Source organism: Solanum dulcamara, chromosome 7, assembly GCF_947179165.1.
Source record: "Solanum dulcamara chromosome 7, daSolDulc1.2, whole genome shotgun sequence".
Taxonomy (NCBI): Eukaryota; Viridiplantae; Streptophyta; class Magnoliopsida; order Solanales; family Solanaceae; genus Solanum; species Solanum dulcamara.
In genome coordinates this window covers 77,864,670-77,888,053 of record NC_077243.1, presented here as the reverse complement: position 1 = coordinate 77,888,053, position 23,384 = coordinate 77,864,670, and the positions used below count along the sequence as shown (strand labels likewise).

The 23,384-nt window shown below is 34.1% G+C and overlaps 1 protein-coding gene across 1 annotated transcript; it reads right to left on the bottom strand.

Annotated features, from left to right (window-relative positions):
- On the bottom strand, nt 1-23,368 carry LOC129894145 (transcription activator MSS11-like). The gene is made up of 19 exons (XM_055969685.1): nt 22,606-23,368; nt 22,315-22,490; nt 21,666-21,813; nt 20,704-20,960; nt 16,530-16,560; nt 14,995-15,194; nt 14,101-14,195; nt 13,944-14,021; nt 13,701-13,855; nt 13,343-13,391; nt 13,172-13,266; nt 12,074-12,171; nt 6,166-6,240; nt 5,262-5,688; nt 4,830-5,178; nt 4,141-4,255; nt 3,749-3,849; nt 2,536-2,606; nt 1-633 (listed from the first exon to the last, which is right to left on the bottom strand). Exons 4-11 carry the CDS (start codon nt 20,720-20,722, stop codon nt 13,177-13,179), a joined length of 717 nt encoding a protein of 238 aa, XP_055825660.1. The 5' UTR covers nt 20,723-20,960; nt 21,666-21,813; nt 22,315-22,490; nt 22,606-23,368; the 3' UTR covers nt 1-633; nt 2,536-2,606; nt 3,749-3,849; nt 4,141-4,255; nt 4,830-5,178; nt 5,262-5,688; nt 6,166-6,240; nt 12,074-12,171; nt 13,172-13,176.
- Between the last annotated feature and the right edge of the window lie 16 nt (nt 23,369-23,384).

Here is a 23,384-nt window from a genome sequence, read left to right as displayed (position 1 = left end):
TTAGGAGTGAATGAATACATTTTGATTAATGCTTTTACATGTCTTGTTAATTTTTCTGTTGTCTTTTACATTTTTTCCCTGAACCTTGAACCCTGAACTCTGTGGTGTCTATCTTCTTCATCAGACACTTCGTAGCCCCAATCTCCATTGAATTCCACCTTACAGTGATGTGCTATGGCCCTAAAGTCAATGTACAACTTTATGCAAGTTGGACTAAAATCAGCAACCCAAGTCCTCACCTTATTTTCATTTTTCCTTAGCAATCCCATCACTTTTACTCTTATGTCTTCTAACATCTTGATTATTGGCCTTCCTCTTAGCCTCAAGGATCCATGCATTGAATGACTCAGTGAAGTTTTTATCAACCATCATGTTCTTACACTGAGTATCAAAATAAGCTCTACACCATGCCTTTGGTGGATATTTCACAAAATCCCTTGCAGCATCTTTTGATAAATTTCCTAACTTATTCAACTGGTCTTTTAACTCTTCATCATATGAACTCCATGCACTCTACCACATAAGCTTCCTCATTTGACCTCTCCATTTTTCGCACCAGTTACTCTTAATATGTCTCACACAATACCTATGCTGAGCTTCAGGCAACACTTTGTCAACAACATCAACTAATCCCTATAACAGTGAAACAAAAAAATGAGAAACATGAAATTAAAATATGAGAATCTGATAGTAAATAACATAGAATCTGAAAGTAAAAGCTGGGAATCATACTTTTTGCATATCTGAAATGAATGTGATTCTTGTACCATCTTTAAGGTCCAAAGACCCCTACAATTACTCAATGAACCAGCACCATGTCCTACTTGTTTCTTTATCCACTATTGCTCATGCTAGTGGAAAGAAATTGTTCATAAAATCTTGTCCTAGTGCAAGCAACAACATGCCCTTACATCTACCTTTCAAGAATGTACCATCAACTCCAATTAGTGGCCTCAAACTAGATTTTCAGCCTTTTTTTACAGCATCAAAACACATGTACATCCTCAAAAATTTTCTTTTTCCTTAAGCTAGGGCATCCTTGGAGATATTTTATCAAAACATCACTTCCTGGATTAGACTGTTTAATCTCTTGGGCATAGGCCTCAAGCTTGTTGTAGTCATCTATAAAACTACCTTCCAACTTCTCAAGAATCATACACTTAGTCTTTTTAAGCATGGATTGAGACACATTCAACTTAAAATCATTTTCAAGTTCTCTCATATCTTTTACCTTGTACTTGGGATTATTTTGAAGCTTGCTCTTGAAGAATTGAGCTGATGTGGCTGAATCAGCTCTAGGATTAAAAAAGGCATTCACATGTGTGTTTACTATGAGAGTCTTTATCTTAAACCCTTCAGTCGCATTTCTTGAAATCAAACACCTAAAGGGACACCCCTCTTCACAACCATACCCGTTCTCTTTAAGTCACACTTGATTATAGTCAAAGCCTTTTGTTAGCTAATGCATAAAAATTCACAACCTGCCTACCTTCTTTCATATCCTTAAATGACATTCCAACTTGCAATTCCTTGTAGTTTTCCAACCTATCACCTACTACTCTTCCCTTTTCCTTGCTAATAGCCTCCATCCACTCATTATCATATTCCTCACCCTCAGAAAGATCTCATTCACAATCAGAACAAACACTGTGTTCACAGTCTATACGAACCTCAACATCAGTAGAAAATGTTTCAGTATGTTTGTGTGATAGGTTGAGCAAAGACTGTGAGCTCACCCTCCTCCACAACAAAGAAGTTGACAACTTTAAATTTCTCACACAAAAGGCTGAGGATGACCCTAATGCCATCATCCCCATCTACTATATAATACTTACCAGAGGGTCCAGTGACTATCAATTGTTTAATTTGAGAAAGTCCTAGCTTGGAAGTAAACTCATCACATATATTTTTATGACTCAATAATTCAAGGTTAAAACTATGCCAAAAGTACACCAATTTCTTAGTGTATGCCAACTCAGGTGAAATGACCTAACTACCCCCGTAGTTGAACACAATATCAACTTCATCAATCATCCTTCAAAAATACATGAAAGAAAAAGTAAATTCAAAACAAAATCCGGGGACCACATTAAACCAAACACATTAAAAGCTACAAAAATGTAATAAAGTAAAGGGAAACATCATCTCGAGACCACCAAAAGCAAACAAAACAAAGCCTACAAAGGCATAAAAGAGCACATCCTTTAACATTAAACATTAGATTTCATGTGATTTTGGGTGACACAATCAAATACCCACACATGCTACACAATATCAACTTCATCATCCTTCAAAAATACATGAAAGAAAAAGTAAATTCAAAACAAAAACATAGTGACCACATCAAACCAAACACATCAAAAGCTACAAAAATGTAATAAAGTAAAGGGAACACATCATCTCGAGACCACCAAAAGACAAACAAAACAAGCCTACAAAGGCATAAAAAGTACATCCTTTAACATTAAACAATAGATTTCATGTGATTTTGGTAGACACAATAAAATGTAAGAAAATCGAATATATAAAATTTACCTTGACAGAATAAATCACTATCTAGCTTGTATAATTGAGAGCCCTCTTTCTTCAAACTTCTTCTCAGAAACCTAGCAGCGCAACCTTATCATTAAAGAACTTAGAGAAAAAATGACCCAATTTAGGGCTTTTGATGATAATGGGTTAAAAGGAATTTTTTGGGTCGGATATTCTAATATATTAAAATGGATGAATTTATTATTTAATATAAATGTCATGTGTCAATTAAATGAGAATTTGACAATTCCAAGTGTAATATAAGAAAGAGCTAATTATTTTCCAATAAAGCAACTAACACTGAAAGGGGTATATATATGCGAAAATGTAGACGGCGAGGGCATGAGTGAGCTAAACTGCAAACGGAGGGTATATTTAAATATTTTCGCAAAGTTCATGGGCATATTTGACCCTTTTCCCTTGTAAATATGACCGTCTGAACTTTTTGACTCCGTATTTTGTTGGATTATCCATAATTACCTAATGACTCATATTGTAAATATTATTGTTCGAAACTTTTTGACTCCTAATTTTGTATAACCCTAAGTAATAATGGTATGCTCAAGATAGATATATTCTTTCTCTTGGTGGTGATTACTCAATTACTACAAGCTACCTGGCTGTCATAGGGAATCAGTCCAGCTACATGATGAATCTATGCTGGGTAGAACGAGTTTTCTGCAAACAAGTGGATGATGGGAGCTGTTGTCTCTGTTATGCTCAAGCTATGGAGATTAATTCACACTTATTTGTGGACTGTGGGTCAATCAAAAGGGTAAAACATGAAATTCCCAATGAACTGAAATCAAGTTAATGGCTGGAGACACTAAACAAGTGTTAAAGTCTGTATTAGCAGTAACACAGAGTAGGAAGGAAATTGAAGAGAGAGTAGGTATACTTAAATCATCCAAAAAAAGCTATTTTTGATATAAAGGTTTAATATAGTAACTCTCATGTAACTAGTTTTGCTTTTTGTTAGAGGCCTAATATTTTATTTGTGAAGTTAGGTGCTCTTTAGGTGTATTGATTTTCCTGTTTGTTAGTGGTAATGTTCACAGTGTTTAAGCATATGCTTTCCAACTAATCCTGGAATGGAATCAGGCAAACAACAGTAAATCAAAATATTAGACTCATTAACTCTTGTTACTGGAACCAGCACTAGTTTAATCAGAGCCAAACACAGAATATGAGAATGATACTTGGTGAACATAATTACCCGGTATTTGTACTGGTGGGAGGTAGCAGGTACCCCATGAAATTAGCCGAGGTGCGAGCAAGCTGGCTGGGGCACCACAGGTATCAAAAACAAAATGATACCTATTATGTAAGTAATTAATGGAGTCCTTTGGGTGATAAGAAAAGGATGAACTTTGAGCTTCAAGTTATATTGTTTACCAAATCCATACAAAGAAGAGTGCAATGTCCCTTTTTACAGTGTTAACCATGATATCATACATCAACTTCTATTTTTATTGATGTGACCAAGTATGTATAAGAATAGGATTTGTACATAGTATCCAAGTGGAAAAGGATTGGAATACAAAGAGCCATAAAAAATCAAAGAGCCATAAAAGTAGATATGGAATAATCCGATAGAATCAACTATACCTCGATCCAAAACTAGTTCCGGGTGATTATATGAATCATGTATATCCTCTTCATTCGGTCCATCTCATTCCAAAAGAAGATTGCTAGCATAGGAATAAGATTTGTACATAGTATCCTACGTGGAAAAGGAATGGAATATAAAGAGCCATAAAAAGTAGATATGGAAAAATCCAATAGAATCAACTATGCCCCAATCCAGAACTAGTTTGGGGTGATTGTATGAATCATGTATATCCTCTTCGTTCAGTCCATCTAATTTCAATATTAAAACCTTGGTCTTTAAGAAAATTAGGGTTCTCTTAAACTAGAAGTTTACTAGATCTCCCACATATCCCCATACTGACATACAAGTCTCTATCAAACTTAGAAAATTCTTGGCAAACACCACATCTGATGTAAGTGTGACAACAAAAAATAATCTTTAATCGTAACTGGTTGATATCGCCTATACAAAAACAATAGCTTCTCAAAAGCAGAGAGCTCGGAGATGGCACAGCTACAAGAGAACCTAATGAAGTTTCTATTTGTGTCACTCCTATACAAACAACGTGCATCAGGAAAATGGTAGCCAAAGGAATTGAGAAAAAGTTCATTGAACTTCAATCTTTATACTGCATGGAAGAAAATCAAAGTAAAAATGTTCAATTAGAATATTTTACTCGCTATAGCTTGTTTGATCTTGGACCTACCATATTTGAAGACAGATGCTTCAGCTGCTCCAACACAGGGGTCTGATTTTTTGGAGATTTCTTTTTTCAAACTGCTTCACCATTTGTTCCTCTTGAATTAGAATATTTTACTCGCTATAGCTTGTTTGATCTTGGACCTACTATATTTGAAGACAGATGCTTCAGCTGCTCCAACACAGGGGTCTGATTTTTTGGAGATTTCTTTTTTCAAACTGCTTCACCATTTGTTCCTCTTGAATTTTGTTGCAAGTATCACTAAAGTTGATGCTCAATCACCTCGGAAGAGAAAAACAGAAGAGATCCTGAAATATTTCTCTTCAATGTGCAAGTCTTTTATGAAGGATTTTCCCTACACAAATCAACAAACTTGCTTATTTTCCAGTCATTTTCTTTCATTAATAGAAAAGTAAGAAACTTCTATTAGCATAAGACCTTGAGTTGAATTGATTGTGTCCTTTGCAACTTCCATAGATGATGGTTCCTTCTTGTCCAATGATTTATACTTTTCTAGGAGTCTATATTGGCTTGCCCCTTCCCTCTCATTAGCCAATAGGTTTTGAACCCTATACAATTGGCTTCTTACCACTCCATCAATAAAATTATCTAAATTCCAATTTGTTTCTCCGATCTTTGAATTAAAAACGAAGGAAGAAGGACCACGTGTTGCAGGTCTGCTGCTTCAAATCCAACGAGCTTAAGCCATCTTGGGGAGTTTCCTAAAGAGGGACCTCATATAAATAAAAGGCATAAGGTTCGATCCTATCATGCAGATTCCGCAACTTTTCCAAAACGGAAGTTCTTGACACATGTTATCTAGATCTTGTTGTGGATGGCACCATGTGACTCGTCTTATCCTTCTCTGCAAATAGTATATTGGATACCACTCCGTCAGCAGGTATCACAAGGTAGCTTTACTCATTAATTATCTCAATTAAAAAATATGATTCAGGCTGCCCTTGCATCATTTGAACATTAGATCCAATAGAAAACTGAGTAAACGTTTGTTGAATATCTCATAGCTTTAGCATGAGTACATAGAATTTTTTCAGGATGTTTACCCCCTATTGGCATAGAATTAGGTCTAAAGTAAGGCATCATAGGAGATATATTGGGTAGCACATAGTTAGGACAAAGGCATCACAAAAGAGAATAGTTCTATAAAATTAGGACCAAACAATTGCATCACAGGAAAAATATTTGTTCTTGCAGTGTTAGGAGCAAAGCTTGGCAATACAAAAAGTATTTAAGTTAGCACATTCATTTTAGTGAATGTAGCCTTAGAATATAATGAATCATGCATCAGATTATAATTGCCTCAAAAATGAATGAGACTTACAAAAGCTTATGTAACACCTCATCATAGGTCTCTTGGCATGCTCGGACTGATTAAAAATGAATATATTCCACCATTCTGCTAGAAATTTTCATACTTTGTTAGAAGTGATTATACAGGTGCGAGAAAAAAAAAGAGAGACTAAACAAAGAACAGGATAATCCAATTCCAAAAGAGATGATATGTCAGCATCAGTTTTTACAAAATTTCTTTATCATAAAGAATCATAAGTAGATATATAAAAAACCAATAGTATCAACTATGCCCCAATCCCAAACTAATTCAGGTTGATTATATGAGTCTCTACCAACTATGTTGACGACTGTTTAAGAAATTCAAGTAGCAACTTAGGAAGGTCTTACAACCAATGGTGAATGGATAAGTTTTTACCATACATTTACACATTTATCATGGTGGAATGACTAACCGCCTTATCAGATAAATCTTCAACATAACATCTCATATAACTATTAGGGTTGTCAAAGGCTCACTTAAAGTGCTCTTAAGCCATGGAGCTCGGTTAAGCCCAGCTTGTGAGCTTCACCTCGCTTAATTGGTGCTTTAGTGTAGGCATCAAGGTGTTAAGGTGTGTGAATCTTTAGTAATAGGCTTTGCCTTAAAGGGAACAACATCATATGTATAGTTTAATTATACTTTTTCCATTCTTTTGTCCAAAGATTTATTGTTTGTGTTTCTAGTTATTCTCTTGGCGTTTTTCTTTGCTAAATCCCACACTGTAGTTTTGCTTTGCGTTTAAACCTACAATAGGATTTGGAGCATTTTTGCACTTTTCATTAATTACTCTAATAACAATTATGAAATTATTATCCTTTTTCGCATTGGTGTTCATGTAAAGATGTATCCACACCTCGACTATTTCACTATGTACCTACTACCTCCCACCAAATCTGTTAACCAAAACTCAACCAAATGAGAAGAAATTACCTTATCATTTTTTGTCTCTACTTTTTTCACCCACTTAAATTGACCACTAGGAAACTAGGCAACACCCTAGGGTGTAGAAAATATGAAAGCACATCATTGCTTGATTTCATATTACAGATCTAAGCTTGACTATTTAATATTCTTTCTTCTTGCAAATATTACAATTTAGTAACAACTTCATGTATTTTACCCTTAAGGAGCAGTAGTAGCTTTATTTATTTTAGATGTCATAAAGTATCAATAGACACACTTAGTAAGAGCACTTAACTAATGAAAAAAAGATTTTGTATTCCCAAATTTCCACTAATCACAACTACTGCCCTTATCAAAATCTAATCACAACTAAAGTCATCTACATACCTTTCTTTTCTTTTACTCCAAACTAATATTAATGTTAATGTTTGAATGTATATTATTTCTTATAGGATTCTGTAAAAAATAATCAAGAAAGCGTGATTAGGAAACTCTGAAGACATTAATGGAAAGCCTTGGCAAATTCAAAATTTAAACTCTATAGGTTCAATCTTTAAGGTTAGTAGTATCGAGCCCATTGTATTTTTTAAATTATAGATTCAGACATACTACTCATTCCAATTTTACTAGATTTTTACCCATTAATTTATATTTTGTGTCGAAAGTACTGAGTACAGATGAAACCAGCATTGTAACATTATATCTGCCTCTTATGGAAAGTCATACTTGCTATTAACACCAAGTCTTAAAACAACTTTGTGCAACAACATTCCATTCATTAGAAAATAGAATGACATTTGAACCTTGTGTTGGTCAAGCATTTATGACTAGTGGAATTGAGAAATGAGAAAAGGTTTCTACGTCAATATATATCTCTTTACTGTTATGCTCTATCTTATGATGCTTATTATGGAAAGAAGAAGGTATTACAAATAGTATATTTCTATTTAGTTTATCGTCCTCTAACACTACTTGTACCAAGTCAAACCCCTCTAGTAATAACTTGTTGAAATTGGAATGACCTTAGGTAGAAGGGTTTTAGACTACTTGCAAAGGCAAAGAGTAGTTTAAAATATGTTCTCTTTATAGGAAGCTACTTGAAGAATATAGAAGTCAATCAAGGTAAAGAGAAATGACTTTCACACATGTTATGATGGCAAAATCCAGTCTCATGGTGTAATTAAAAGTCATTGCTTCGCTCTTAAAGTGATAAAGCAATTCTAGCGAGGAGTCATTCCTTCATGAGCAAATTCATGCACTTCAGATGATGACACGCAAAATACTCCTAACCTTAAGCGGACAATTTTTGTCTCGAGTGTGAGAAGTTGGAGTAATACCAACTTTATTATAGCATTAAATCATACGTTTGGTCTTTTTAGTTTTCCATAATTTGCGCTTTACTTCATTATGTATATCTTTACTTTATGTTCTATTTTATGTATGATGACACTTCTTGTTCCAGGTCAAGTCCCTCTGCTATGTTGCTCGAACTATCCAAAAATGTTGTTGCACCCGTGTTAGATCCTCCAAGAATACCCTACTTTTGAAGGAACCGACACGCACCCGTCAATATTTTTTAAGAGTCCGAGCAACATAGTTTTCTAGTAATAACTTGTTGAAATTAGAATGACCTTAGGTAGAAGGATTTTAGACTACTTGCAAAAACAAAGTAGTTTAAAGTATGTTCACTTTATAGGAACCTACTTTGAAGAATATAGAAGTCGATCAAGGTAAAGAGAAATGACTTCCACACATGTTATGATGGCAAAATCCAGTCTCATGGTGTTATTAAAAGTCATTGCTTTGCTTCTTAAAGTGTTAAAGCAATCCAAGCGAGGAGACCATGCGCTTGAAATGATGAGGCGCAAAATAATCCGAACCTTAAGTGGACAATTTTTGGCTCAACTATGAGGCCTTAAATTATAGCAACTTTATTAGAGCATTAAATTATACGTGTTTGGTATTTCTTAGCGCTCCACAACTTGTGCGCTTTACTTATCTCTTTACTTCTATGTTCTATCTTATGATGATTATTAGGGAAAGATAAAGGAAGTCACAAATGATATATTTCTACTTAGTTTATAACGTCCTCTAACACTACTTGAACCAAGTCGGACCCCTCTAGTAACAACTTATTGAAATTGGAATGCCCTTAGGTAGAAGGGTTTTAGACTTCTTGCAAAGACAGTAATTTAAAATATGTTGATTTTATCATAAGCTACTTGAAGAATATAGAAGTCTATCAAGGTAAAGAGAAACGACTTTCACACATGTTATGATGGCAAAATCCGGTCTCAGTGTTATTAAAGTCATTGCTTCGCCTCTTAAAGTGATAAAGCAATCCAAGCGACGAGTTATTGCTCATGAGCAAAAACCATGCGCTTCAAATGATGACGTGCAAAATAATCCTAATTAACCTTAAGCGGACAATTTTTGGTTCAACTATGAGGATTAGGATTACTACCAAATTAATTATAGCATTAAATCATACATATTTGGTACATTTAGTTTTCCATAATTTGTGCTTTACTTCATTATGTATCTCTTTAATTTTATGTTGTATTTTATGATGATTATTAGAGAAATGAAAGGAAGCCACAAATGGAATATTTCTATTTAGATTCTAACATCCTCTGATACTTCTTGTACCAGGTCGGGCCCCTCTAGTAATAACTTGTTGAAATTGGAATGACCTAGATAAAAGGGTTTTAGACTACTGGCAAAGGTAAAGGGTAGTTTAAAATATTTTCGCATTATCAGAAGCTACTTGATATTTCAATTATCACACTATTTTGTTGTTACTTGCTATATTTTTGTCATTGTCTCCGTCTTCTTTGTACCTGAATTTGCTGCACTTGGCCGAGGGTTTTTCGGAAACAGCCTCTACCTCCACGAGGTAGCGGCAAGGCCTACGTACATTCTACCATCCCAAACCCCACTTGTGGGATTTCATTGGGAATGTTGTTGTATCAGAATCTATTTAAAGAATGTAGAAGGAATCAAAGTAAAGAAAAACAACTTTCAGACATTATTATGGCAAGATCCGCTGAGTCTCGTAGTGTCAATGGGTCATTGTTTTGCCTCTTAAAATGATAAAGCAAAAAAAACGAGGAGTTATCGCTTCATAAGCAAAGCCGTGTGCTTCAAATAATGACACGCAAAATAATCCCAACGATAAGCGGTCAAATTTTGGCTTAACTATGAGGAGTTGGATTAGTATCAGCTTTTATTATAGCACAACATTCATACATGTTTGGTATTTTTTTTCCACAAGTGCACTTTACTTCAAATAAATGTGTGCTTCAGTTCTCACTTTTTGGTCCAAGCCCATAGATCTTGTAGCTTTTTTGTACTTTATGCACTTTACTTCAAGGAAGTTCAGTACTTGCTTTTTGCTTCAAGCCCATAGATTGTTGCTTTTTTGTATTTCTTGCTTTTGAAAACATTGTAACCTCATGGTCTAATCTTGCTTGATGGTGTGACCACTACATCAACAATTAATGATGAAAGTGGGCCAGTCAGCCTAATGTTCCCATATGGAAGGCTTCGTGCTCAAAGTGTATGGAGCTAGGTCACAATCAAGGTTTTCCTCTATAAGTGGAGTTCATCCTTTTCTCTTTGAGAGAAAGAATTACTGGTCTTCTCCAATGAGGAAAGGCGGTGAGGCAAATTTCTAATGCTTAACAACACAAATCTTATGTGTTGGTCTTTGTTTTCCGAGCTTAAATAGGGATGGGCTAGTATTTAAGGAACTCAAAGGTAATTGAGCTCACATTATTTTCCCCTTCATCAATCAGGGTTCCCCTTCTTCTTTTACTCCCCTCCTATCTTATCCACCAAATGATGCACAGTGAGGATGTGTATCCCATTCATTATGTGAATTAAATATTATATCGCAATGCAGAAACTATCCTCAATCTATGCACTCTACTCTTGAGGTGGTCTCTACCTCAAAAGACCACATAAACAAATCACTTGTTAGAGAATATATCTGCAGCAAAGCAGGCACAGTCCCTTTCCCTTTTTTATCACTTTGAGGGTAAGAAGGAGAGTCGTGGAGAAACTATAAAGTTGTCTTCGTGGAATCAGTCATTGATGTTTGCATCAAGATAGGCTGCCTACCTACATTGATGGAGTGTGGCCCTTGCCCGGATCCAGCGTAAACGCAAGATGCTTCATGTACCAGGATGCCCTTATCATTTTGACACTAAACCTGTAGATTTGATTAACTAAACTCCTCGCTAATAAAGAACAGTTTATTCACCACCAAGGAAGAATGCTATCTTTTATATAAGCCAATTAATGGACTTGAATACAAGTACCATCAACATAATGTTTCCTCAAACATCGATGATCAATATCTTTAATCCCTATTTGGAGTCTAATTCGCAAAAGCTTAACTACTATCAGTATAATGTTACTTCAAGCATCATCGATCAAGCACACTTATATAAATTCCAAATGTTGCCTGTGACCTTAACCTGAATCGATCATGCCTGAAGTCATCAACGTCATGTTTTCTCACTGTTGATACCTAACCCTCTATCCCTCATCTAAATGTATTAGCAGTTTAACATTCACATCAAGACACTGCACTTTAAGGTTGTGTACACTTCACCCTGTCCAGACCCCACTTGTGGGATTACACTAGGTATGTTGTTATCTGTACACTGCACTTTAACTTGTGCACTAAAATGATACTGTCATTTTTCCCACTTGTAGGAAAAATAATGCTTCTTGAAGAAATATTTCTCCCAAATCTCCAAATTGATAAAAAAATATACAAGACATTTTATAATCGAGAGAAAGAAACAACATTGAATGTTATTCCACTCATGATCGAGTACTCATGATAAAGCTTGGAATACAAAAAAAAAAAGTTAAATGCTTAAAACGATCAAGAAATAACAAAATGCATCTGTCTTTCCTCATGGCTATAACGTACATGTACTGTATAATCGCTAATGAATTGTAAGCTTTCTCAAGGTATCACCTTCTTAATTCCATGCCAAGAGGAAGATCAGGAAATCAAGAGATCTTGATTTGATTAGGGTGTTTGCTGCATCCCAGAGCAGGAGCCGGTGGAACAGCCTGATAGGAAAGATTAGCAGAGAATCTGATATGAGTTTCCACTATAATAGAGAACTGTTTAATTGTCCTTGAAGAACTAATAACAGACCAGCATTTTCATACACTAACAAAAATTGGCATTCTTATTTTGGGTCAAAAGGCATTCTCAGATAAGCAATTCTTTTATTCACCTCTGCAATTACCAAATAATCTAGGCTATAGATACATTCAGTTACGTACAGAAAGATCTTGTATACACCAAATGAAACCTCATAAGCACTCCAAAGTCTTCATTACATAAACATTCAGGTATCAAATTCCACCATTTCTCACAAAAGCCCATTTGATTCAAAAAGATGCCTTTGCGCTCACCAATGAGTGGTGAAAGTCCCGGAACTTGTTAATTGACTGGCTGGCTTCCGAAAGAAACCGGAGCTCTTCTAGTCACTAACGGCTCATAGGCCTCCTCATCCCGAAAGCGAAAGGGAGCAGAGGGTAGGATATGATCACGTGAGCCCATTCCCTGAGACAGGACTTTGACCGCTCTTAGGGAGTCGACACTCTGAGATGTCAATAGAGAAAGAAAAGAAAGTGAATACAGACGCACCGAGCCGGGTTCATGATTGTAACTTGTATACACCAAATGAAATCTCATCTTAGAGGAAATATTTCATATCCTTAAACCTTGACATGAACGAGGCTGCAACCTAATCTATAAAAATACTCGATATTCATGATCGTACATACAAAGTTAAACTGATATTAATTTTACATTGGTAATTGCAATACACATACAACAATGAGCACATTCTGCACAAGGAGCTGAGAATTCTGAAAAAGTATGTAACTGATTCCTCCAATGAAGAAGCTTTTCTTGCAGAATTTAGTTACGATCTGAATGCATGTTAAGTCAACATATAAGAGTGGAAACTACTTAGGTGAGCTCACATGTTTTATCAAGACCAAAGTCAAGAGATTCTGAAACATAAATGCAAGGTAATTGAAACCAATAAAAACGAACCTGCTTCAGAAGGATCTGGCACTGGAAGAAGAGCCTTTTTTAGGGGTATCAGCATTTGGTTCCATCTGCATAGTACCCCGTCCCTCTCCCTCATTCTGGAAGGAATAAAACCTTGTCAGTTATGTTGCAACATTAAAAAAAATTGTTATTGTCTCAGAAATGTAAACTTACTTTGGCCTCCCACTGTTGAGGCATATTTGGAATCTCCTCCATCAGGCAACTGTATGACACATGAACATCAAAAAGAGTTAGAAATCTTCTGATTCACAAACTTCAACAACCAAGTTGATGTTTTCACTATGCAATATCATAGCAATAACTAGTTATCCAGGAAGATTAACACAGAGAATTGGATATATTCAATTTTACGGTCATAATTACGTTGCACAAGTCTCAATGGAAATATAATGTTGTTCAAGAACAAAGCAGCACAGATATAACATGAAGTTACATGAACAAGGCAAACACTATAAATACATCAAGAGCAGATACGTAGTCCGTATTAGCAATAACCATAACATATTGTTACCTAGAATCAGTTACAAACGGCGCCCTCTGACCCAGACGATCCATCTCAACAAATCTTAACTTAGATGTCACTTCGTCCTCAGGCGTCCTCAGATGGCGTTGCTCTTGCGATCTCTCAGGACTAAAGGCCGGCACCGCAGGAGATATATTATGTGCCTATAGTTGGTACAAAAGAGTAACATCACAAGGGAGACATTATAATCTATAAAATTAGGACCAAACGATGCATGGTAGGAGAACTAACTGGCGTAGCAGAATGAGAAGATGATGCTGGCACAGCATAAGGGACTTGAGGTACCACATTGTCCATAGTACGTGCAGCCTGAGAATTTAAGAAAATCATTAGATTATAATAGTCTAAAAAAAAAAGATAAATTTAACTTAGAAAGTTTAGGGAATACCTCAGCATAGGGATGTTGGGCAGCCTGATTCAAGTTGAACACATCATGGAACACATCCCACCACTCTGTTAGAAATACCTCTGGAGATTCGATAGCTGAAACAAATCGCAGAATTAAATTGTACGTTAGCACATCACCACAAATAAAATGACCAGACACTATTTTGTGCACATCCCTCCAAAATAAAGAGCAATTCATACAATTTTATAAACATGGAAAGCACTTTCGAGAAAAAATGGACCCTAGATAAGTGCACCACAAAATTCAAAGAATGGCATTATCTATCATTCCCTCCATTCTATTTGTATGGATACTTTTGGTATATTACACCATCTTTAACCCAATTTATATGGCATACTTTACTTTTTCATTTGTCCCCAAAATATGTCACCTTTATACATTTAAAAATACTTTTTACTTTAAAATTCTCATGCTACTATGACGATTTATAGTTACACATGCTTAAAGATTATTTTAGACGCATGTAACAAAGGTATTTCATAAATTTCATGGCCCGATGACACATATATTCGAATATAGAGAGAATACATTTATAATTTGTGTCAAAAGTCTTTCTTTTTTTTCTTAAACTATGTGTCTAGTCAAACATCATATAAAAATTAAAATGAAATCAAAGGAATAACAAAGTTCTTAAGAATAACATGATCATTAATAAAAGGGTAGCCCGATGCACGAAGCATCCTGCATTCACCCAAAGTCCTGCAGCTCAAGGGGATGTGACCTAAGCAGTCTACCCGAACCCAAGCAGCATTGGCTAATCTCACGGCTCGCCCTAAGTAATAGGTCATGCGGAGACAACTTTTAATGAATGATAATCACGATTAAAGCACAGTAATGAGTTCAAATTTGCCATAAATTTAAAGAAAGACATACCATCATTTGTGGGATTCTTAATATCAGCATTGCTCGTGAATGCCTCGGCAATCTCATGCATCCCCTTCTTAACAAAGTTATCATTTATGCACTTGCTACCATCACCTGTGGGATTTCCAACATCAACTTCCCTCGCGAATGCCTCGGCAGTCTCGCACATCCCCTTCTTAACAAAGTAATCATAGATGCACTTGTCAAGCCTGAAGAATTGCCAAGAGACTCTTAAATTTGATATAAACTGTTTTCCCCTAAAACATTTTATCAATGAAGACGCCTTCCAATATTAATTAATTGGCTATCTTGTAGCTCTTTGTGAGCAGGTCTATGTACTTTTCTTTTATGGGTAAGGTTTTGACATCATCCCCCTAAACCCCCCAGCGGGGGGGAGATGGAGTATTGACGAAGATGCTTGGGACCCTATACTTAATTTGACCCTATACTATTTTATATTGGTCAATTTCATTCTTCATTAGACTATTGGTCACACTCACACCCTTACAATTAACAAAACAAAACAGAGTAAGATTAAACCAAAAATTTAGTTAGAGCCAAAGTTCCTCCATTTAGGATAATATAGGGAAATGATTTTTTTCCCTTATTAAAATATAAATCCATCTAACCTACCAGATTCTAGCAGGTCGGATTCGATGTTTTTTCATTGATAGATCATTTTGGCCATGGCCCAAATCAGCCTATCTAAAACTTAGGGCCATTTTGGATTAGATCTGTAGCCCAAAAATTCACAAGAAAATATAAGTATAAGAAAAAAGTATTTATTTTTGTTTGTCTTATTTGATTACTCAAAATAAATGAAAGAACAAAGTATTTTATAGCTTGAATTTATAATTAAGAAAATAATAAACTAAAAAAATACAAAGAAGAAAAATAGTTTTGAATTCGACGGGTTGAGTTATGACCTATACTTTGCACCTAACTTGATGCCAATTTATTTTCTTGAATCCACCAAGAAAAAATTGGACATATTATAAATCAACTCATTTCTTTATTTGACCGGATTAAATCCATTCAAATATAGCCCAATTCATCCCTTTAATACCCTCAGTGAAAGATAAATAAAAAAAAGGATAGTCGGTGCACTAAATCTCTCGCTATGCACGGGGATCAGGGTTAAGGCAAGGGCTAGATCACAAGAGTCTATTCTACGCAGTCTTACTCCGCATTTTTGCAAGAGGTTGTTTCCACGACTTGTTACCTATGACCTTCTAGTCACATTGCACTAACTTTACCAGTTACTCCAATGCTCCTTTTCTGCCTAGTGAAAAATCATTTTCTGTTATTTTACACTCATCTTGTATCACTTGCTTCAACCAACAATCATAACCTTTCTTTCAACTTTTAAAACTTAAAAATGTCATCAAAACCCTATTGAAAAATTTCTCCAAAAAATTATTTCCCAAGATAAAGCATGTTTACATAAATTTCTATGATTCAAAAAAAAAATTCAAGCCTATAATTATGAGAGCATAAAATGAGAAAAGAACATATATCATAAAAAGTTATAAACTTGTACTCACATCTTTTGAGAATTCCATGAGTCCATGATCCAGAAGAAAATGGAGAAAGAGGAGAAAATGAGAGTAAAGATATATTAGTTCACCAGATTTGTCTGCAAAAAAACAAAATGGAAGAGAAGACACGGACAAACTAAATATACTACTGACTTGAAAATAGTGAGTGAGAAAAGAGACAAGAAAATGGATGCCAAATAAAGAAAAGAAAAGAAAAAGGATATCTATATTTTCACTATTAAAATGGAAAAAAAATTATTATAAAGTGTGTGTAATACAAAATATGGCACGTAAAACATGGAAATCAAATGAATGATGGGTAATAATTTGTAAAACAAAAATTGTATTGACTTGAAGAGAGTGAGAAAGAAAGGAGACGAGAAAAACGATGCAAAAAGAAAATATACAATTTCATTGTTAAAATGGAAACAAACTCATTATAAAGTGTGTACAATAAAAAACACGACAAGTAAAAGATGTAATCAAATGAATGATGGGTGATAATTTACATACCAACAATTGTATTGACTTAAAGAGATTGAGAAAGAAACGAGAGAGAGAAAAAGAAATTTACATTTTCATTGTTAAAATGGAAAAAAAAATTATAAAGTGCGTACACAAAAAAAGTATGGCAGGTAAACAATGCAGTAAATTGAATTATGTGTGATAATTTGGCTAGTAAATAAAATAAAAACCATATGCATGAAAGCATTCAAAGTAATAAAAAGTATTCTTCTTTCGTCTCACAACTAAGATTTTCTTTAAGATTTAAAGTTTTTTTCTTTTTTAATCAATTAATTCATATTACACTTTTTTCCTCTAAGAATTTTCCTTTAATAACTTTTGTACAGTGCACAAATAAAAACGAAATTTACATTTTCATTGTTAAAATGGAAAAAAATTATAAAGTGTGTACACAAAAAAAGTATGGCAGGTAAACAATGCAGTAAATTGAATGATGTGTGATAATTTGGCTAGCAAATAAAATAAAAACCATATGCATGAAAGCATTCAAAGTAATAAAAAGTATTCTTCTTTCGTCTCACAACTAAGATTTTCTTTAAGATTTAAAGTTTTTTTTCTTTTTTAATCAATTAATTCAGATTACACTTTTTTCCTCTAAGAATTTTCCTTTAATAACTTTTGTACAGTGCACAAATAATTCATTAACTTCTTATGCCTTGTGACTCTTAAAGTTATTGGATAATTTTAGAAGTTTTTCTGATAAAACTATTGAGAGAAGTTTAATAGAAAAACTTTAAGGTGTCGGGTAATAGTATACTTAAGAAATTGATTTGTTTGCCAAATTTTAAAAAGTATAAAAAAAAAAGGGCAGCCCGGTGCACTAAAGCTCCCGCTATGCGCAGGGTCCGGGGAAGGGCCCAACCACAAGGGTCTATTGTACGCAGCCTTACCTTGCATTTCTGCCAGAGGCTGTTTCCAGGCTTGAACCCGTGACCTCCTGGTCACATGGCAGCAACTTTACCAGTTACTCCAAGGCTCCCCTTCTAAATTTTAAAAAGTATCTGAATATAAATTCTTAACTGTTTGAGAACATTTCTAAAAGTGTTTTCAAATTCAAAGAAGTTTATGAAGATAATTTTAGGACCTTGTATGGTCGGACACTTCAAATTTATTCCTAGAAATTTCCTTTATTTATTTACTCGGGAGTGGAGAATTAATATTTTTTTAAGAGAGGATCAGGGAAAAGTGAAAAGAAGAAAAAAATTAGTATGCGTTCAAAAGAATGAGGTGAGCATAAAATCACATGAAATGAAGTTGTTTTGAAAGACATAAGATCTCTTAAAAAACACGTAGACTTGACAAAAAATGAGATGCAATAAGAAAAAATATTCTATGTAGGCAATACCAATTAGTTGTGATTAAAGTTTTCAAGGGAAAAGGGGCAAAAATGCCCTTCGTTTATAGTTTGGTCTAAAAATGCTCTTGCCATCAATACTTTGGTCCAGAAATACTCTTATTGTTATTTAATTGTTCAAAAATGCCCCTATTGTTACAAAATGCCCTTTTCCGAATAAATATATTTTTTTTTAAAACAAATCTTGTTCCTTATAAAAATATTACTTTTAAGAAACTCTATTCTTTTTTCTTTCTTTTTTAAACCATTTTATGTAATAAAAATGTAGGAAAATATTTTATTCTTCGTAATCTCATTTTATCAATTAAAAAAGAATAATTTCATATACTCTAAGTTTTGACGGATAATATATGTCATATATATAAGATCATAATAAATCCATCATTAATTTTTATTCAAATAACGATAAGAAATAATTATAATAAAATAAGAAATATTTTTATTTTTTTCTAATTGAAGTAGAATAAGCATTTGCTAATAAACAAATATTATTAGGAAAAAAATGTGTTCAAAAAAAATATATATATATTTATTTGGAAAAGGGCATTTTTGACCCATTAAATAACAATAAGGGCATTTCTGGACCAAAGTATTGACGCCAAGGACATTTTTGGACCAAACCATAAACGGGAGACATTTTTGTTCATTTCAAATAGTTTAAGGGCATTTTTAACCCTTTTCCCAAGTTCTAATAATGATGATACATTTACTTTAGATCCACTACCCACTATAGTCTTTTGGTCTAGTCAAAAACTATACAATCATTTAGAAAATGCAGAGAATTTGTAAGTGATAATTTTAAAATACTATAAAGACATTAATTTTTATAAATTGACGAGTAAAAGGGGATGAAGTAGATAAAAAGAGGGTTCTTTTTTGTGAGGATTTTATATTTACAGTCAAAATGATTAAGAAGTGATCATGACTAGCTAGTGATCTTAGCATAGAATCAACAACAACAACATATCCAGTGGAATCCACTAAGTGGGGTTTAGGGAGAGTAGAGTGTACACAGACCTTACTACAACCTCGAGGAGGTAGAGAGGTTTCTAAAAGACCCTCGGCTCAAGTGCCTCAAACCCAAGTAACAGAATAAGAAACAATAAAGACAGCATAGCAATTAATAGGAAAGTCAACAATGAAGAAACAACTAACAGCAAAAAAAGAATGATAATAGAGACACGATACACAACGCAATACGCTGATCCTCCACTAATTCCCTCCCCCTACTAACCTTCTACCCTAATACGTGTCCTCCACTCCTTTCTATCTAGGGTTAAATCCTCGATAATAAGGAGTTGCGTCAAATCCTGTCTAATCACCATCTTAGCATAGAATCGAGTGCAAAAAAGAAAATGGTGGAATTTATCAGTAATTTAGGGGATTTGTACAAATTAATTAGATAACTCTCCGATTGTACAAAAGTCACATACTTAGTAGAACTCACTTTTTTTTATTTGGTTTGAGTGACATATTTCAATTAAAATTGTTGTCTTTTGTCAACTAAAACTCATGTTTGGACAAGAATTCATTCATTGTCTTGTTCCCTTTTACTAATAAGAATTGGATTTTCTTCTCTTATTTGGTTTTGTTCTACAAAACTATTTTGCATCAATCTCAAGCAAAATTTACACTAAAAAATAGAATTAGCTACAAACTCGTCACTTAAGTGTAGCTAATTTTTAGCTTTTTAGTGTAAGTTTTGTTTAGAATTGATGCATAATACTTTTGTTTTGTAAAGCAAAATTAAATAAGAGAAGAGAACTCAATTCTTACAATAAGAAGGAACAAGGCAATGAATGAATTCTTGTCCAAACATGAATTTTAGTTGACACAAGACAGCAAATTTTAACTGGAACACCTCAATCAAACAAAAAAAAAAGTGAATTCGATTAAGTATGCGACTTTTGCACAATTGGATAATTACCTAATTAATTTGTACAAATCCCCTAATAGTTACTGACAAATTTCACCATTTATTTTTTGCACTTGATCTCATGCTAAGATCACCAACTAGTCATGATCGCTTCTTAAATTTTTTTAATTGTAAATATATATTCCTCAGAAAAAGAACCCTCTTTTTTAATTACTTCATTCCCTTATACTCGTCAATTTATAAAACTATACTTTTTCTTTTACTTGTCCACTTAAGCAATTTAAAAGGGAATTACAAAACAAAAAAAAAACAATTTCACCCTTAACATTAAGTAATCATTTTTCAAACTAATTGAAGTACTAATAGTCAGTTCTTTCTTTTTTAAAGCTTGTGCCCACATAAATCAGAACAGAGGGAATAATACCTAACCTCTATAGAGTCCATCGTGTCTTTAGTCACTGTCTTCACAACATGGGCTTTCTTTTGTACTTTATCTGCAGTAGTAGTCTCTGATTTCTTCTTCGGTTTTCTTAATAGTTTTTACCATGAATTCTTCCATACTTATTTTAGATTTCTCGGTCATCTTGGCAATCCTATCCTCTGCGTCTGCCACAATCCGGTCGTCGTTGAAACCTTTATCATAGTACGATTTTCTTTTATATTTGTCTGATGCATGGTACCCCTTCAACATCAACATGAACGAGAACGAAACGTTAGAAAAAGTTTTTGTCAGCTACAAAATATTGCAAAAACTATCTATACTCTTCCTGATGCTATTTTCTTATAAATTTGCTTCTGAAAAGAAAAATAAGTTTCTTTAAATTTAGAAAATTTAACTTCCCTTAAAGTTTTTCTAGCTAAATAAATGTTATGACTTCTTCAAAAATACATATTTCAAAATTTTATACACAAATGGTCCAAATGGAAGCAGATCTAAAATTAAAATTCTATAGATTCAAGTGCAAAACTCTACCACAATTCATTTAATTTGCTCTCTTTTAACACATAGGCGAAGCTAGGATTTTGAGTTTATGAATTCTGAATTCTAGAGAAGAAAAACTTAACAAGTTCTAACAAATAATTTATAAATGTTAAGTGAATTTTTAAACGCAAATACAGGATGCGAGCTAGGCTAAAGCTACTGGGTTCGGTGATTCCACCGAACTAGTATACAGGCTTGTAACTTTGCCCCTATTTTAAAGCACATACAAGCCAATGTTTAAATATACACATACATATACAAGGTTTAAGTCAAAGATAACTGGATTCGAACAGACAAATATTATGTCATGCTTAATGCTACCTATGTCATATAAATTAAATTGGAAAAAATATCATAATCATCTACCAAAAACAATAAACGGGGGGAGGGGGAGTTGAAAGGTACCTTGGAATAAGTAGGAGGAGAAGCAAACACACGAGACATTGACGTGGAGAAATAGACATTACATGCAAAACACTTCATTCCTAAAGTTGATCCATATGAATACCAGGTTCTTTAGAAACTTCCATGCATTGCCTCATTTTCTGAACAACTACAAGTGACAGAACCAGGATTTTCGGTAAAAGGGTTTAAAATATAAAGAAGGACACGAAGAAGCCAAGGGAATTCAATATCTATCTATATGAACCCCGTTGTGCCCCCTATCTAGTATGATAAAAGTAAAAATCCTTAATTTCTCCTTTAGCCTGCCTATCACCAAAGTTTTAAGGTGTTTATGCTGAAAACTTGTGTAAATCTTCACCTTGAAGAGTTTCACTTTTTTCGTAATCCTGCATAAGTCTCTCACATTTCACATTAGAATTTTAAGTTGCATTTCTCCCTTGAATACTAAAAAGATCATGCACAAAGTTGCAGAAAGATATCTCAATGACCACATATATTATGGAAAGAAACTCACACTTGATATTGTAACCAAAACAACTGCTACATGTTACGATCACAGGATCACTTATAGTATTCAACTTATTCTGGCATCTTCTTCACTAAAGTCAGCATGCGTAAGCACATCATCGTTGAAATCACTAAAACTTACATGGGCAGAAAATGTGCGCTCAAAAGCTTGAGCTGGCAGGCCACTTTAGGGCTTTAGGCAAAACATCCTGTTGAGGACAGGATGAAGTTTTTTGAAAATAGTTTCTTTTGATTTGATACTCGTAAGCTGGAACTTGAAAATTGATAGTCAATGGCAGGGGCAGCAATGCCAACTCCCTGAGAACAAACAAACGGAATAAACGAACTTAAAGATGAACCTGAACGGAATACTATAATGAACAATGCAGATTAAGTTGACTTTTAGCTGCTACGAAAAATTCAGGGCACTGACAGTTAAGCTCCATCCTTGATTAGATACTTGTTGGCAAGCATTATTTCCCTCTGGAGATACAATAAAAGGGAAAAATCAATCTTACAGTACGAAAAGAATTAGAAACCTTAAAGAACAGATAATACAATCAGCAATACTTGACTAAATAAATTAGCACGTATCTACTGTACCGCTAGCTCAAATTCATCATTTGTACAATCTAAGTTTAAGACACTTTGGATATCCTCTGTATGGTCAATGCAATAAATTTTCTTGGCAACTCTTCTGGAAAAAACATGCGAAGAGCGAAGCACTCATCATATCCAAAGAACAAAACATGTAACACTCTGTGCTACTTCCCTACTTCTTTCCATGTATGTTTCCTTAATATCATATTTATCCTAAACGCTATTTCAAGGAAAGTAATCTTCGTTAAATAGCAAAGGAGAGGAAGATAAAGAGGAGAAGACCATTGGTGAGATTGAAATTTTGCACCTTAGTAATGTAGGATGGAAAAGCAACCACTAAGCAGCATCTATTTACTTTTTAAAATGCATAATACCAACTCTTTCTGTGAACGCTCAATTTTGCAGGACTAAGACACATATTTGTTCTATTAACATTGGCAACACGAAGAAATGGAGGCTTTTGCTTCTACAAACCATAGACTCAATTCTCTATTTATCTGTTCTTTAATTCTAAGTCATTCAAATTAATCAAATTCCATGCAGATATTGCTTTCCAAATCACAACATTTTGCAACAGCATGAAGACTATGGACACAATACAGATCAGCAGTA